Source organism: Rhopalosiphum padi, chromosome 4, assembly GCF_020882245.1.
Source record: "Rhopalosiphum padi isolate XX-2018 chromosome 4, ASM2088224v1, whole genome shotgun sequence".
In the NCBI taxonomy this organism is placed as follows: Eukaryota; Metazoa; Arthropoda; class Insecta; order Hemiptera; family Aphididae; genus Rhopalosiphum; species Rhopalosiphum padi.
Window position 1 is genome coordinate 53,246,734 of NC_083600.1, and position 19,290 is coordinate 53,266,023.

The 19,290-nt window shown below is 28.9% G+C and overlaps 1 protein-coding gene across 2 annotated transcripts in view; it reads left to right on the plus strand.

The window, feature by feature from the left end:
• Positions 1 to 19,290, plus strand: part of LOC132928300 (uncharacterized) — a 149,223-nt gene that overhangs the window by 18,446 nt on the left and 111,487 nt on the right. Inside the window, exons 1-2 of one of the 2 annotated variants that reach the window (XM_060992869.1) lie at positions 4,634 to 5,071; positions 15,852 to 15,930. In XM_060992869.1, the coding sequence (XP_060848852.1) occupies positions 15,873 to 15,930 (58 nt within the window). In that variant the 5' untranslated portion in view covers positions 4,634 to 5,071; positions 15,852 to 15,872. Of the gene's footprint in view, positions 1 to 4,633; positions 5,072 to 15,851; positions 15,931 to 19,290 lie in introns of those variants that run through there. The other variant, XM_060992870.1, reaches the window with a different exon arrangement.

Sequence of the window (19,290 nt, forward strand, 5' to 3'; positions counted from 1 at the left end):
CTAGCATACACGGCAAATGCGTGCGTGCGTAAGTGAGTGTCGTTCGGTTCGGGCGGCACTATCGACACGGCGGCGGCGGCGCGTGTATTATGCGTCGTTTGCGTGTGTGTGTGCGCGCTTATAAATTTCAGCGGTACCACGAACGGACGCGGCGGCTGTGATGCTCGTATTACGGATTCGCGTTCGTGTGAGTGCGTGCGCTACTAACCATTAGTTTGGGCGACGCTACGAGTACAGCGGTACTGCGGGCTCCCTTCCTTGTCGTCTTGTAAACTGGAGTTTCTGTATACTTCGATGTTTTAGATTTTCTGGACACTTCGGATTTTCTTCTTCAGAATTTCTTCTTGTATTTAATTATATTATAAGCATAGATTTACTTTAACTCAAAATTACACGGCATTGACTAACTTATTGTTTAACGAACTGGAATCTACGGATCCCACCGCTGCCACCAAAAATGTTATGGACGTCTCCACAACCGAGTTTGTTCGTTAGTAATAAATACGCGGTGTTTAAGTTATCACTAATACTTTATTAATATAATCAATTTTAAAAGAAATTAGTACACAGAATAATTGTTAGACTTAAGAAAATAACAGAGGCTCTGCTCGATGGTCTGCCAGGACTACACTAAATATTATACAGACGGCGAGACACGGTAGGGGCTCGCTCGGGCTCAAAACTGTCCACACAGCGAATTCCCTAAAACCGTGTCACTCTATCGGTTCACATGTTAATATGCTTACACACTATACTATATTATATTATATTATATTATAACTATATCCTATTCTGTGTATAGCATACAGACAGGGGTTCACAACAATATATTAATTTGTTAGTCGAAAGAATGACAATTTACTCTAATTAAAATAATAATATACAAATCAATAAGATGCGGTCCTTTATATTATACCAATGTACTTATGTTATATACCTATATTATACCATTATACCTATGAAGTAAACGTCAATTATCTGATTAAATTTTTAAGGATGATAAAACTTCAATTACATGGTCAATAACTTAAGATTCTATTTATAATTTGATATATGTTTATATAATATATATCTTACATTCATTAAAACAATACTTTTTTTTTTATATATATTTCTTTAAATATTTTATAACTTATATGCAACCATTTGTTTTTCATAGTGTTTTATTTGAATTAGTTGATTATTCAACATTCATTTATTGCATATAGCATTTATTGTTAGAAATTGTAAAATAACTTATCTCTTTAAGTAACATTTATTATAATTTTCATTAAAGATAGTTTCATGATAAATCGTTATTAGATTCTATAAAAGTTTATAGAAATAAACGCCCTAGCTAGTTTAATTCATTTTGCATATTATTACATTCTTTTATATATTTGCTTATTGTGTATAGGAACTGTTAAAACATTGTATTTTATGCAAAGTTTATGACATAGTTTTTACCTTTTTTGGAAAATAAATAAAATGTATTTAAATTTAAGAAATAAGAGTTTATTTTTAAATGCAAATTGAAGTTATGTAGGTATATCTTAGGACTGTGGATAATTGTGACTAGTATTCAAATTAAAAATACGTTTTAAAACTTCATAATAATATTTACATGGAAATCGAAATATTAAGATTGTTTAGTTCAGAGTATAAACATTTAGACAGTATTTTTAGAGTAGGTTAGGTAATATTTTGTTATTCCAAATGTAATAAGGAATATTATTATAATAAATTATTATCTATATTGATATAAATGTAAAGTATAATAATATTTATAATGAATTTCTAAAAAACGGTATGTCAATACAATTATTCATCTTTTATTTATTCTGAAAAATCATTCATGGGAATAAATTAAAATGTCATGTTAATTATGTACTATCAATCATTATCATAATATTGATACTTTTATGAATAACTTTTAAAAGTATTGAAAACAAATACATGTAAAACATTTTTATGCTATTATGACAAATAAAAATGATTAATAGTTAATGTTTTCACCGTTATATATTCTCAGGTAAGAGAAAATTCTCAACTTCCGAAATCACTGTCCAAATCGCTCAATTAGGACTCTGACTTTATATCCTCCACCAATTTACTCAAGAGACTTTAATATCTCTGTATTACTATATTATATATTATTGTAGTATATTTTGTCCATGTAACCATTTTTATTTAATTCACATATATGTATATCATTAAACGTAATATGTACTTACCTATCTTTCAATGACCACCGCTACCCAGAGTTATTTTAAATAAAAATAAAAAAATAAAAATTAGAAACATTAATAATTAATAGAAAAATAAGATATAATATATGACTAAATATAGATTTAGTGCTTTATCCTGTTAATACATTTGCTGGAAAAATAACCATTTGTGACTGATTTATATCTTATTATAGCCTGGCACCGGCCACCTCCCTTGGAGTGTAATACTGTAATAGTCAGGAAAACAGGCACCGCGTTTTATCAGACTTGAAGTGACGACTCTCGCCGAAGTTTCATCGCACTGCACAACATTTTATGCGCTCGCAAACGACTAAATGAGAATGGTTTGATAGTCGGACACAGTTTTCTTTTAAGACTATAACAGTATGACCAATGACCATATTTCCTATCTCGGTTACTCACTCGCCAATAACATCAGCAATAAAGCCAAGTAGGTCAGTCTCGAGAAAACGCAATCACTATACCAGTGGTTTTTCTCCGCATCAGTAATGTTGTTCGAATATCTTAATCAAAAAGTTTTAGCGTCGTCGTGTCATCGTGTGGATTAATCACAGTGGTGTACGGTACATGCAGAGGTCTACAAAAATGTAAACATTTTATTTTAACATTAATACAATTCTCGTAATAATTATATGGAGTCGACGAACCGTACCACTCATCGTTTTCCGCGGATCACGAGGGTAACGCTTCCAAAGTAGGACTGCACACATCGCGTATCACTTAAAATGTTGTTCACAAGTTTCTTGTATGAATAGACTGTCGTTTGTTACGCATTCTGATTACATACTATACTAAACTTGATGATTAAAAAATCAGGATCAAAATAATCAAATAATTTTTTTTTTTTTATTTAAAAATATTACAGTCTTCGACTGCTAAGGTTATTAGCAATTAATAATTATCGTAATAATCAAATTAACTATTATTATTAACGCCAGTATGTTAACATAAAAAACAAAGTTCTCCCTCTACTAAAGTCACTTCCACACTTGTCCACTGCTAAATGCGTATCTGACTTATACGCAATACGCATTTGGGTTTTATAAACTATAAAAGTACATACTACAAACCGGCCAATCCAGCTGCGCATTTTTGACGAAAAACGATGTCTTTAAAAACATACAATATAGTCATCATAGTGTATGGTTCATTTATACTTATAGTATGTTGTATATAATATATAACAATAATATGCTAACACAACTTAGGCATTAGGTGTGAGTGCCTACTGCCTATAATACATATATTACCTACTATCAATAAGGGTATATGTCTAGTTGATTACATTGTAATATTAGGCACCTTGTGCCTGTCCAACGTTGAAAAAACTACAATTTTATATATATTATAAGATTTTCGGTCGATCGACTAACGGTATAACATATTATATACAATAATAACGACGTAATACAATATATAATGCCTATACATAATATATATATAATAATTGTATGATATCGAAATCGTGTAGGTACACACATTTCACATTTATATAATATATATAACGATACAATAAAGCAATAAAATCATATTATTATTATTATTGAGTTTCGTTTGGTTAGACGGATCCGCGAGAGGGGTAAGTATATATCGCATATACGTCCGCGTATTATACATATAGGTACGCAGGTAGGTATATAATATATATATATATATATAGGAATTTCTGTTAAACACATAATAACTACAGTAGTTATATAGGTATATAAGTGCGTTTACTACCCCCAAGCACTACACCAACATGGCATAATTCACCATTGGTCCGCGTGTATATGAAATATTGTAGGTAGGTACATATCTATATATATATATACATATATAGGTATACTATACATAATAAAGCAGCGTACATACCGCTATAACCTAATATGTGGTACAACCCTATATATATATATACGTTTATTGTAAGTTGTGTACCTTATTATATGGTATATACCTATAACGTTTGAACATTATATTATATTATATTATAGTATTATTATTTCGTAAACGGGTGCACTAAAGAACTCGACGGCAGCACGGCTTCGACTCGCGAGTAAGATGTGCGTAAAGAAAATGAAATAAAAATAAACCGCACACACAAAGGGTTTGTCGAGCGTTCGGTGGAGCGGTTTCGGGGGGTTTGTGGCGGGGGGGGGAAGTAACGAGCGTTGTCGGGCGGAGGGACGACGGGATATCGTTGTTTCGACGGACGGACAGTTGTCCGCTCGCGGGCGAGCGCGCGCGCGCGCGGGGAGGGTTAGAAATAATTTTTCTCCTCCATGACATCCGCACACCGCGCCACCCGTGTACGCATGGGTCGCTACCGACGGCAGCACAGCTGCAGGTGCCGGTTACGGCGGTGACGGCGGACGACGATCGCGGCGACGGCGGCGTGCGCGCGCCTCTGCGGTGGTGAGTGCCGAGTGGTGGTGACGGCGGCCCGACTGCCAGTTTGTTTACCGCGGCCGTTCAGCCGTGTCGTCCGTTTCCGTGCGCACGTCATGCCGTCGTCGTCGTTCCGTTGCTGTCGTCCCGTCGCTCATCGTCGTCGCACCGGTGTGGCCTGACAATCGACATTCCGTCGTGACTGCCGCAAAACTTCGCGGTGACCGTGTCCCGCTGCTGTTGATATTCGTCCCGTTCGTGGCTAACCGATCGCTCGTCGTAGGTAACCCGAATTTATCTACCTGTTAAAAAATTTTAAAAAAAACAGTCGGTTTGTCGGGATCTCTTCGCGTATCTCACACCACGAGTGCCAGTCGTTCTCCGTCGGTGTGTACCGAAAGTGTTCCGTCTGTGGTTTTTTGTATATGATTTCGTCTGCGGACCTGAAGATTGATCGTACCCGGATGACCGTCGAAGTGAGTACGGTTGTTAACATTTCTAGCCCGAGTACCTTATTGAGTGTAGACGATATAATATGTGTACCCCCCTCACACACTTGCCCGTAAATCGGGTGCCTTAAGTGCCTACCTGTGCTTGGGCACGATACTATAATACAGGCGTACCTAGTAGGTACAAATTGGTCGATAAACGAATATAGTGGGCCAACTACCGAGTTAGAGCCTCCGATAAATCGTGTAGTTTCGGTTGTACGTAATATTTTAAATCGTGCTAAATTGATTGTATTCGATATACCAATAAACGATGCTCATGGGGGGCAGAATGTGCAAACGTGTCTCCCCCCCCGTGAGGTGTGTACCCAGCTCCAGCTGTTGTTAGTCAGGAATTCGTGGAGAGAACTCCAGTCTCGAACTAACAAGCCTAACCTGTCTGTCTAATCGCAGCAAGAAGACAAGTCTTCGACTGTTATCATTACAATTACAGTAACAGTGATTTTTTCCGATTTTATGTTTCAAATGTCATTATACCCATAGAAAATGACGCGATGTACCTGCTGGTTACCTCTACTCGAGTCTGTCCAATATCTGGCCTGATGTAAACAATATATTCATCTATTTGATACTGTACTGTCTGTATTTATTTTTTGTTATCATGGTTGTAAATGTTAAACATGGTGTTTGAAATTGAAACTGTTCCTAACTTAATGTTTCTATTGTAGGTACCCATTCCAGTGATATAAGTGTTGGTTAAATCTACATTCAGATTTGTTTATTTAAAAGAATAGGAATGATTGCCCAATGATACTATCAATAGTTATTAAACTCCATAATTTATAATGCGAATGTTGCGAATCATCTTGTTATGTACCTATACGCATTTGTTAGTAAATTACAAATTACTAATTTGTGTTGTGTACAATTCAGAAGCTCATGTAGTTATGTCCAAGTCTATTATCAGTCAGTGATAAGGTAGTCAATATGGCTATCAACAATATGTTGATATTTGTAGTTACAACTTACCATATCTATAATAATTTCTTCAATAGTAACTACCACCAATCACCATCGATTATACATATTATTACTAAGCTATTACCTATTTCAATAGAATAATAAATCATGGTTACAATGTAGAATAATGTAATGTATGTAGAAACAATAGCAATTACCTAGTGATGTGGCATGCATCTCATGTCGCATTGATGTTCATTCAAAATTACTTAATAGAATTAGATTTGGTGATATAGTGATGTATATTCACTCAGTAGGTAAAACATACTGGTATGCCAAATCACCTAGTTTTAAGAAAATGGGACACATTTCATCTAGCACACTCTGATTTACCATCACTGCCTACGTCTTCCTACGTACTTATAGGACCACTTTTGTATTATAGGTAGTTATTTTTATGTCATTATGCCTGAAGTATTTCATATTTGAGTAGAGTCAGTTAAAAAGTTTTAGATTTGGTGGATATCTATGAGATACATAAATTTACCTATATTCAATTTTAATTTTTGTTTATAGACAATATCAATAATAATGAATTTTAGAGTATATTTTATACACAGCACACTGCACAGGCACAGGCAACTGGGTACTTAGGTATAAATTGAACAATTATTTTGTTACTAACCGGAAAAAATATCAATAAATAGGTATTATTTCATTTGTAAACTTGTTTGTAAATGAACTCATGATATTATATTGTGTGGTGTCTAGATATTTTTTTGATTGTCATAAATGTTGAAATAGATTAACCTACTTACTATACTTAGACAAAAAAAATTGTACCTACCATCCTCGCTACCATCATAATTCATAATACAGAAAGATTAGCCATTGTAATGGCTTATCTAAATAAATAAATTGTTTTCACATACCTATATTTATATAGCTATATGTAATATACCATACCTAAATATTGATTCATTAGATAGTATTGTGGAACTTAGTTGATTCTACCTATTTCTATAATAATATCTCTATTGCAGCAATTTTTAACTATAGAAATAAATCCATTCATAGCATACGTGTAAAAAGTTTATTTACTAATTGATTATGGAAGAATCATGTTTAACTAATAACCCCTATTAGATTATCTACTATTTTGAGTAGATGAAAACAGATTTATGGAATATTAAAGTATAGCTACTTACCTATACTTATATGTACTTATATGTCTATGTGTCCTTATTTTTAATAATATTGAAGTGTTGTTATTAATAATTGAAACAAAGACATACAATACCAATAGGTATATCCCCTCTTATATCCATACTTTTAATTTATTCTTATTTTGTAACCAGAGTTATAAGAGATTACCGAGGAAATTACCTATTATTTATTAAAAATATATATTAAAATTAAAATTATAATATGCAGAATAATATGTTTATAAGTAATGTCAGTATCATATCAGTTAGTACTTCCGAAGAACTTTTTGAATTTTTAATAATGAAATATATCTAGGTACCTACTTAAGTATATACCTATTTAAAATTATTTAACTTATTTACACTAAACCTAGCATTTAACTTACTCAATATATAGAATTGAGTATTTATAAAATAAAGTAAATAACCTATATTTTTTAAAACTACTAATATTTTTTATTTAATTAAATACATCTGGTATAATATAACACCAAAGAAAGGTTAGGCTTAGTAATTTATAGTAGCAAAGTCTATCAATAAGTGCACTTAATTGCCCAAATTCACTCTTTTTAGTTTATTACACATAATTATATATTTTTCAAGATAATATCAACTGTCTATAAAGTACATTTTATAAACTAACTACCTATGTAATTACATTAATTTCTTATGTTTAATAATTTAATTTACCAAAATGTATCAATTTGTTTAGTTAGTTTTACCTTGATACACCAGTCTTAATAAATATACATAGGATACATATATACCTCTATTTAAATAGTAATTTCCAGTTGATATTTTCTTGGTTATGTTGGTTACCTATTAATTATATTATTAAGGTATTTATTCATACATTTTTTGGATACACAACAATAATCAAATTTGGAGTAAAATTAACCATTTTTAGTTATTTAATATTTTTAAAAGTATACATAGATAAATTTTATCTATTTATTTGTTTGGAAACAACAATGTTAATACTTACCTAACTAATTTAAGTCATTTATCATTTTATTCAATAGATTTAATTTAAAATTAAATTATTAGGTTTAAAATAATTTTGTACACAACTTAATAAAATCCTTCTTGCTAAAGAAAATAAATTTTAACTTCTTTAAATTGTAAATACAGATGTACACTATACTATATACCTACTGGCTACTATACTAATCAGTACTAAACACAATTCTTGTACAGTTTATTTTAATTGTTATACCTGAGGTTATACTTAATATAATGTTATTACTTATTAGCCAATTTTGTTGTTTTCTTTACACATTTACAAACACAATTATAAAAGTAGACTAGAGGCTTTGCAATTGAAATTTTACCTCTATCTTCTTTTAAAATAAATATATACCTAGTACCTACCAACATATTTTCTAATCTAAGATCTGTATGTATGTATACTTGGTCATTACAATATTAAATTATACACCTTTCATGCAAAGATATATCTTTATAATAGCATTAAGCCTTAGGGTCATCATAGTACCTTTAGCTTTAGTGTTCAGCCATAATTGTAGTGTTTGAAGCTTTATTATTAATCACAGTACTACAGTAGCTGTGTGGACTCTTTGTTTACTATTTCATAGGAAAATAAATTTGGATGAAGGGATAGTGCTATTTTATACACAAAAAACTGAATGATAAATTAATGTAAAATAATATGTTTTTATATTTTATAATAAAATGAGTTTTGTTAATTTTGTAGAAAAATAAAATACTAGGTATTAAAAAATTGTTTTTCATTATTAACGTCGAGATTAAGGTAATTGATTTTCTAATTGCTTACTTTTTTTATACTATTTAAATATTCTTTGATTTCAAAATATTTGTGTAATTTTGTGTAGATGTCTTTAATGTTAATTATATAAAAAGTTAACTTAACTTTTCCTAGTCCAAAAATATGCTCATAATGAAGATACTTACTTAGTAGTTAATACCTACTGTTTAAATTAATACGTTCATTCTTTAGAAAATAATACCCATTATGTTTCTTTTTATTGGTCATTATTTTGGTTTTAACAATTGATATATGTTTTGCCTCATCAGATAAGATTTCTGTCTTTCTACCTTAAACACGTATAATCACGTAACTATATTATACAAAGATAAAATCAAACTTGCTGACAGTTTACGGATATGATCGTAGGAACCACTCTATTTGCTACGAAGATAGCCCAGGGAATTAGTGGATCCTCGAGATCATTAGTGCAGGAAGCCTGTTGTAAACTACATTCCGAGGATTTGATGACAATTTATCTGATAGGACCACCCATGCGGTTATGGAAACCCCCTTCGGTTTACCACCGGTATTTTTTTTTTCTACCCAAAAATTATGTCCTCATTAATGTGTAGGTATATTATATCATACTGGTCGTGTGCGCGCGTTACATCTGCAACCGAAGCTGCTTGTATTGAATACAAAATAACTTCATTCTTAGGTACATAATATATAATAATATATATCATCAAAAGGTATACGTATATTGTATATATTATAAATAATATTATGTACTGTATATTATACGCGCATGGGATACTAGAGGCCAAGGACAATTAAACTGGTTTCGCTTGATCACCGGGCAACCTGTTGCAGTGCTGTAGTTCCTCCGTGAGAATAGATATTACAAAGTCAATAGCGGTATGCGGTATGGATATTAAAAACCAATCTGAATTTAATATACTACATAAATGGGATTCGATGGCGGCCATAATAATAAGTCAACTAACAAGATACAATTATTTTTACTTATTTTTTTTAACAATGGGATTCACTACGTCTGCATTGTAAAGTAGTAGTAGTAGTATCATCTATACTCCTATAATATGTGTACAATAACTACCTACTGTAGGTACCAAAGAAATGCCAATCGACAAGATCAAAAAGATAAATGTAATGAAAAATATATACGGCTATCGAAGTAACATATAAAGTTTACCCATATAGGTAAACTACACATATGTCCGTGAATTGTCTTAAAAATTCAAGCTATTTACCAAATCTGTGATTTTATGGTTATTTTTTATGACCAACTATTTGTCGTGCAATTTTATAAATGCAAATGTATAAAAATCAAACTTCATATAATACCTACCTATTTTATTTAAGTCACTGAATAATATAATTTTACTAAAGTAAAATCATTTTTTTTATATTATAACAGGGTATTGAGTAGGTTTCATATAAATAATAATTAGTCATTTGGCATTTATATAATGAAATTATATGTATCACGAAAATTCAGATTCTAACAATCAAAATATTAGGTAAATAAATTATCCTTGCACAATTTCATGTGAACATCATAATATAACTTGATATAATAATATTTTTATTAGTAAATGAAAATACTATTAGGTACTTCATAAATCATTTTTTATGATGTAATTTCTTTTTCTTATTAAATTAAGATTAAAATCTGATAAACTCTAAAATTGTATTCTTGAGTAATAAATAGGTAGGTACTATAATTAAACACAATTGTAAGCTTAAAAATTAAAGTTGAAAACAGTGTTGTATAATATTGGTACATATTATTTAGGGTATTTGTTAACAAATAATAAATATACATTAAGTATACAACTTTTTCATGGAAAAAATAACAACTATTGTTATTTAATTTTTTTAATTTTCTATTACTTCTGATATTATAAGAAAATTAAATTAAACACTATAATTTTTAAGTTTTCTTTGAAATAATTATATTTATTTTAGCTCTAATTACGATAAGTAAAAGGCACGATGTACTCTTGTACTTACCTATAAGTTATGCAGGTACCAATAAAATCAAAAATTCCGTGTTTCATTGAAACCTTATGTTTATTAAAATAATTTTATGTTCGTTCTGGAAAATTAATCTGTGTGTGAAGAATCTTTTATTATTATGTATATAACTTATAAATTATATATTAATCTTAGGTATATTCAAATTTTAAAATGTTTATTTTGTATTTATTAATTATATGTATTAATCGACATTTTAAAATAATAAATTATGTAGGGTAAACGTAAACCTATTGTCTTTATTAATAAAAAAATATTTCGCAATTTAAAAAAAAAAATTGAATGTGTAGTGTGTTGGTACTCTTTTCTTACACATTTTACCTTTGCCTACAATACAGTGATTTTAGATGGGTGGTTCGTTTATGACGTTTATATACATGGGATTGTAAATGGGGGTTTCTTCTTGATGGGCCGTCACTTCTGCACACGAAAAGTACATCAACTCAACATTAGACCATTTCAAGTCTTTCACCCTTTTTTTAATGACTTAGTTTATTGTCGTGATTTCTATTTCTTACAAGAAAATGTAGGTAAAAAAAAAGACTATACAATACGACAAAATTGTAAGTACTCTTCAATATTAACACTGAGTGTTCCAGCGTAACACTGATGAGAGAGGGCGAGTTAGCCTCGTTCATGGTATATATACTTAATACAAACAAACCGAGTGTTTTCAATTAGACTCATTTTTCTCCCTTTCTTTTTTTATCCTTCGTGATCTATTAGGTGAAGAACCGCTAACTAACTATAGCGCGTGCCAACAACAAAGGCCAATTAGACTCGATGTTCTGTTGTATTTCTTGGCCACGTGCTTTCTTTACTTTTTCAACATAAAAGCTTACATTAAAAAAAAAACAAAAAAAACTTAGTGTTTAAAAACTTTTTTTTTAATATATAATATAATTAGTAAATAATTTTAAAACCTCCAATTTTGTACTATTTTTTGAGTTTAAATATACCTACCTATCTTTATATTTTAAACTTTAAGCCAATCTAACGTCAGCTAACCTAACTAATGTTGATTGGATTAAAAAATATATAAACTTAATGAAAAAAAAAAATTAGTTATCAGTCATATTTGTCTTACACAAAAAAATATAATTCTACTTAAATAGTAAAGCTAGACATGAATTTAAAATAATATATTTCAATGTTTCAAATGTTATTATTATTTATCCAATAGCTGTAGAATTATTGTAGCTATATAATAAAAGAAAAGCTATAGATAGTAATTTTATGTTCAGTGGTAATAATTTTAGAATAGTATTTTAATTTGTTATTATACGGGTTTTAGTTAAGTACCACGGATGAGGTAGATAATGAGACTATAAGATATTGTGTTGAACTCTTAATAAGGTATAACTTATTAATATGTACGAATTAAAGTTGATTCCTTGAGCGGCATGTTATACGTATCCATAATTTGTTTGTTAAAAACTGTTTCGCGCGAGTAAAGGTTAAGGACACTTGGGAACATAATTTTTATTTACCACACAAAATATCACACAGCTTCCTAATGGCAAAATAGTGCACTCCTATATGGGTTGACTCAACATGAAACATATTTCCACGGAATGCTACAAATTTACACAGGAAAGAGAAAATTCGAACCTTCCGATATCGTTGGTCAAATCACTGCCAAATGTAATAATTTTTAACCATTTATATCTAACCGTTAATATCTTATTTGTATAGTGTTTGTTAATCTTTCATCCTTTTTTATAATGTATATATTTTAAAAAAAAACTTAATACGTAAATCCATCCCAATGTTCACTGTCCACTGTTAAATGATTATCTAAAAAAAAATGTATTGTTGAAAATCCATTATTTTTATGTTTATCAAATTTGAATTTATTTAGTGCTATTAAAAAAAAAAAAAAAATTAAAATTGATATTGCATGTTCAAATGTTTTTTCTTTATTTGGTTTCTTGTATCTATTACTACATAATATATATCTTCTTTTGTTTTTCTTTCACGTATAACATTTTTGCCACCTATATAATTTCATAATTACGAAAGACAACTATCATTGTTACAATATTAACGCAGGCCCACGTACCTAAATAAATTACTTTTAAATACTTAATAGTATTTAAATATATTTAAAATTAAAATTTTTTAATTTAAAAAAAAATTTTTTATTGTTAAATTCTTCAGAAAACGCAGGGGTATTTTTGAGTTTTACTATCTAGTATAATATACCTAGTATACCTACACTTACGAGTACAATGTTTAATAAGGAAACAAATTATGACTCGAAAAATAGATTTTATCGCCTCAATAAATTTTACCTTTATAAACTCTTATTTTATTAATTTTAGGTTTTTAATAAAATATTTCTACCTACGTTAATTATATTATATATTATTATTCACTCGTGTAGATATTAGTAAAAGTAATTGGGTAGGTAGGCATTTTAATATAAAAACCTTTAAATTAAATTATCAAAAAGTTAACAAATCTGATTTAAAAAAAGTTGTTCAACTAATGAAAAATGTAATTCGAATTAAACGTTTATACCTATAGTTATAACTTAACTAAAACAATTCTTTAAAAGTTTTTTTTCTTTGTCTAATTTACCATTTAAATATCCAGCTTATTTTTATTTGTAAACAATAGGTGCATGATTTTTTTACTGTATTTATATATTATTGTAATGTATACATGAAAACATTTTTATTATTATCTTTTTATTTATTACATAATATTAATTATCTTTTGACAATAATAATTTACAACTTAGTGGGCTTACTGGATTATCGAGTATAATATATAGGTGCTTAATATTTTATCTTATGGCATTTACTTAAATTTATATATATATATATATATATAATGTAGTGCCTATTATAATATCATGCAATTTTTTTCTTATGAGTGTATTGCATTTAGTATTTTATTTAACCTTACTATTTTTGTCTACTAATATGTCATATTAATTGTTTTCTGCGCGTGATTAGGACAAGTTATTTTGCTACAGGTATTTAGAGTACATCGAGTTTAAATTATTAATATCATATATATATATATTTTAAATAAACTAAATTAATCTAATTTTTTGCATAACACACGTAAATATAATTAAGTATAATAAAAAAAATAAAAATAAGTATAATATAATTTGTATTTATTATTATTATTTTTGACTAGGGAGGCTATACCTTTAAACAATTCAAAAAAAGATGTTTGTACATTTGTATAAAAATAATAAAAATTTTTAAATTTTTAAATTAGTAATTTCAAATTTTGTTTTGTATTCAAATTATAGTTTTTATTACGGATGTGTACCCAATAAAGTATGTAGTAGAATCCCTGATAGAATCTTTATTTTGACGTGATTTCTATACGTTATGTGTTTGTGCTGAGACGTAAATGCAATTTGAAATAAGCATTTGCGCGTGATGTTTAATTGCTTTTGAAAAGCATTCTAAAAAACTAGAATATAAACGATATAATTATATTTTCAAACTTTCACAATTCCATTATATTTCATACCTTATTAATATTATGTTTTTATTGTGCTTGTATAATACGTATTCAAAATTAACGTACTATATAGTCTGTACCTACTCATAAGGCGAATGTATATGCTTTATATAGTTTATATACCCAAACTAGAACGACATCACTAATATAACTTAATTGATTATTATGATTGGGCTCTTTGAAGACGGTTGTGGTAAGAGGTTCGCTGACGAGGGCGATGGGATTCGTTAGATTAGGTGGAAATGGTAATGGCACTTGAGTAAGTGATGGCCTCAGCCTTGCGATTCTCATCAGATCAGACGTACATATATAGACTGTAAAAGGGTCACTGTTATTATAACCGACAGATTTCTATTCCGGAACAAACGAGATAATGTAATGTTTTGGTTATGACAACAGCTTTAAAATACTTTAAGATTGCCTTTAAATGTATTCAATTTGAACCATAAAATACTAGATATTAAACAAAAATCAAATATACCTATAAATAAAAAGAGAGAATACTCCAATATATTTATTATTTATTACATATTAACTATATTAAATATAATATATTACATAAAACAATAACATTACATACAATTATGAAACATTTTGAATAGGTTTTTATTTCCCTCCCTGCTCTGAGTAAACTTTAAATGAACGCTAGTTTACTCTGAAGAGCTCGTGGTATTATTTTTATTTTAATACGTTAGGTACCTACTTTACTTTTTTATGTTTGTATAATATTTATATGTACATTAGGTCTGCATGAAATATGAAGGTAAAAAACCATCCGTAAAATGAGTCCACATAAAAATAGATTTATAAAGAGTAATACAATGCAGAGGGATGTAATGTATTTTCGGGTTAAATGAAACGCTGTTGGCTAAATCTGATGGAAAACATAATGCCCGAGGACGCGCAGGGGAGGTTTGTAACAGGTGAAATGAAAAATACTGAAAATATACTTTACTGCGGTCGTGTAGCCATGGGCTACAAATGTTTTGATACTAATGATTACATTCTTCGAAGTTTTAATAATTTTCTACTATTGCTACTTATTTTGGTTGTTATATTTAATAATTTATAATTTTCATACAGCATAGAAGCATTAAAGTTATACTATATATTATATATGTGTATATAGGTGCTTATAACTTAGTTTGATTATATAATACTAATTTTGGTCTGAATGAGCAATAACATCATTTGATAATAAAAAAAATGTTTGAATTTTTTTTTATAGCATTAAAGAGTTAGATAGGTACCTATTTTAAATTATTGAGCAGGCACTTTTTAGTTAAAATAAGTATTATTTAGTTAGTTCCTTCAAACTTAAATTTGACTTGTAATAATGTTGTAAAACTATTTTTGTTTATAGTGTGCAGATAATTGAATCACAATGGTCGTGTTACCGGTGTTTGGACTACTCTTAACTGTTGCAGTCCAGAGGATATACGGTGAGTCATACTATAATATTCATTAATTCCCAAGCAATTTGTATATACTATATTGTTATATGTGGTAGACTGTTTTGATGCAACAGTTTTATTGTTAAATTGGTCAATTCTTTATCGTTATTTAGGGAGAAAAAACTATTAGTTGTCAGTTTTTATTAACGCATTGACGATGATGAAATAACCCATAACAAATATACCACTAGATTTGTATACTCGTATATCTTGATGTGTTCTCCGATCGTGCAATAAACTAGTGATTTACGATCCTCTAAAGAAATCTGATCATAAATTAAGGTATTAAAAAAAAATTTCCATCTCTACTCTGGCATTTTATTCGTTTTATTGGTCACTAGCTGCCTTCTTAGTCCTTATTAAAGTAGATATTGAAATACATGACTGCAGTGAAAAATGAACCAATAATTTTTATAAAATATGGAGAAAGGATATTTATACTACGTATGGTATTGGTAACAATAATTTTTTTCACGAACTTTTGTACTTATATTGTTTGTGTTATTCTCTGTCTTTCTACTGTCTTCCCAATCTCCTCTTACACATATATCGATCTTTCTCTCTTAACTTAATATGTTTATATAATTTAATGTAATTGATATTTATATTTAAATGTACCTAGTATTTATTTATAATTGTATATACATTACTAGATACCAAATTATTCAAACATGTACAATTTTAAAGATTGGTTAATCAGATATATATCTAATATATTTTTGATTATCCTCAATGGCCAATGTTTATTAATGATAATAATATATGAATCACAATTTACATGATACTTAATATGTATGTTACAATAAATATTAATTGTTTTTATTTTAGAATATTTAACGGCATGTACATACTTATATTCTTTAAGCGTTAATAAGACTTATATACAAATAATTTTGATAGTATAATAATGTATTGAGTAATATATCTACTCTTACTTTGATATATAGCCACCTAGGTAATATTTTTCGATTTGAAACTTATTTTTTGTACATGCTTGGTACTTATTATTTATACAATGTATTCAATATACACATTTTAATATTTAAAAACCTAAAAATATACCAGTGATAATAATTAACATAAGTAGTCGCTTTGTATACCTATATAAATATAATATTTATGGATTTTTTCATATTATTTTATATATTTTTGTATATACATGACTTATTCTTCAGTATTAAAATAATATCAGATAGTTGTATTAATAAATCACCTTTATATACGCTTTTAGATCTAATTTAAATGTTTCACTGCCAGAAATTAAAACCTTTTTTATTTTTTGTTTATATTATATATTTAATTTTTTTGTGTCTGGTGAAATGTGTCGAGGATTATGCAAATTCCTTTCGATTTCGTTTTCCTCTTGTTGTGACCGTGGAGGAGGTAGTGGAAATTTCATTACTGACGGGTTGTCCCTATGAGTATAAGGGTGAAAAAAGTGAGTCTTCGGTGAAGACGATTTCTAGAGTTATGACGACGGCTGACGAGAAGTGAAACAAACCTCATTTATCAAAATGTCTGAATAAGTCTTTTTAAGTAAAAAAAATACTGTTTTTCTCTTGCGATCTTTATTAGACGTTTAAATTCACAGACAGAACTCGGATATTATAATGTATACGTATAACATATTTATTTTTATATTTTTAATGAAAAAAATATTATTGATCTACAGATATGGTAGTCTCTAAAGCTTGTGAAAAACACGTTCATCAGCCACGCGATTTCCTCGCACGTCGTGTAATATTGTAAGCGCTAGTGTTGGGCCAGTTATGTGTTGCCAAAATGCCAAAAGTCACGAACGTCCATTTTTTTTATTGTTGTTAAGTGTCGTTACTAATTGCCCGACTAACCCATAAAGGCTTACATTATTTTTTTAAAATTTTTTTCGACTTACGTTTACACATGCAAACGTCTTTGTTATTGAAAGTTTCATAGATCTCGTTATCCACCTAGATCATTTACTATCCACTATTCACCCCTTTTTTTTGTGTATATTTGATCTGATAATCGGAAATTGGACGATTAGCATTAATATAATATTGTTTAACCTATTTTTTTTTTACTTTGGTCATGTGGAATACGTGTGACAATTTCTATAGTACACCTTACACCTATATCTATATTATGTACATGTACATAATATATATTTTTACATTACATTTTTTCTGAAATAATTTATTTGGAACAGGTTCAAATCGGTCATTGACTCAGCCTGTATGACTAGTAAATCAAAACATTTGTAAAAAAAAACACTTAATGTGATATGAACATTCAGTAGCATATTTTATCTTTAGGACAGAATTAATTTAATATTTAAAATTAATTTTATACAATATTATGTAAGTTCAATAAATCGTACTTATATATTTAAAAAGAAATAGTAATGTTTTATTTAGTAACTATCGGAGTAACTATATTCAGTTTAGTTTTGTTATATGTATATTTGTTTATATTTGATTTTTTCTATATAGTTGATCAAACAAGTATTATTTGTATTTTATAGTTATTTAGTTATATGTTTGCATATATTTATGTTTTTACCTATGGTTAGATCACAATTATACAACCTATTGCTATTTTTTAATCCTTTTCAATTTTTTATGTTTATTATTTTACGGTATATGATAATTATTTAAATGAACACCAATCGTTACCGACATGTGTATATAATATATATATAATTAAATTGTTAGCCGTAGTCTTTTATGTTAGTTTTTTCTAATCGTACCATTTTCCAGGTTTATTTTATAGTAAGGTTTTGACTTATTAAATTATTTATTTATTGTCAAATATAATTTTTTACTGAAAAATATTTTATACACATGTTGGATGTTTAACAAACATATTGTGATTCTTTGAAAACTACGGAATCTGTAGGCGTATATCTACCTTTTTTATGCAGTTATTTAGATTTTAGAATATATTAGGTGTGTTTATTCTTATATTATGTGACATTTTTTTGTTTACTTATTAACTATTTTATGGTATTTTATAAAACTATAAATAAAGTACATGTTAACTTTACATATGTTTATGTATATATATACATTATACACATATTATAATGTAAAGCCGTTAGGTATCTTGTCGTTTGAAATTAAATGCAAACACAACCGTCCACGGAGACGACGATTCGGTGATGGCGTTTCTCTCTTTCATCCTTCTCTCTCACTTACTCCCTCTCACTGTGTCTCTCTTTCATCGCACTCACTCTCTCTCTCTCTCTCTCTCTTTCTCACACACACACTCTCTCCCACTCTTACTTTCTCTCTTTCTCTTTCAATCGGACTATCGTCCCCGGAACCTAATTAAACTGCGTTTGCCTTCGGGGGCCCTGGAGAAGAACCA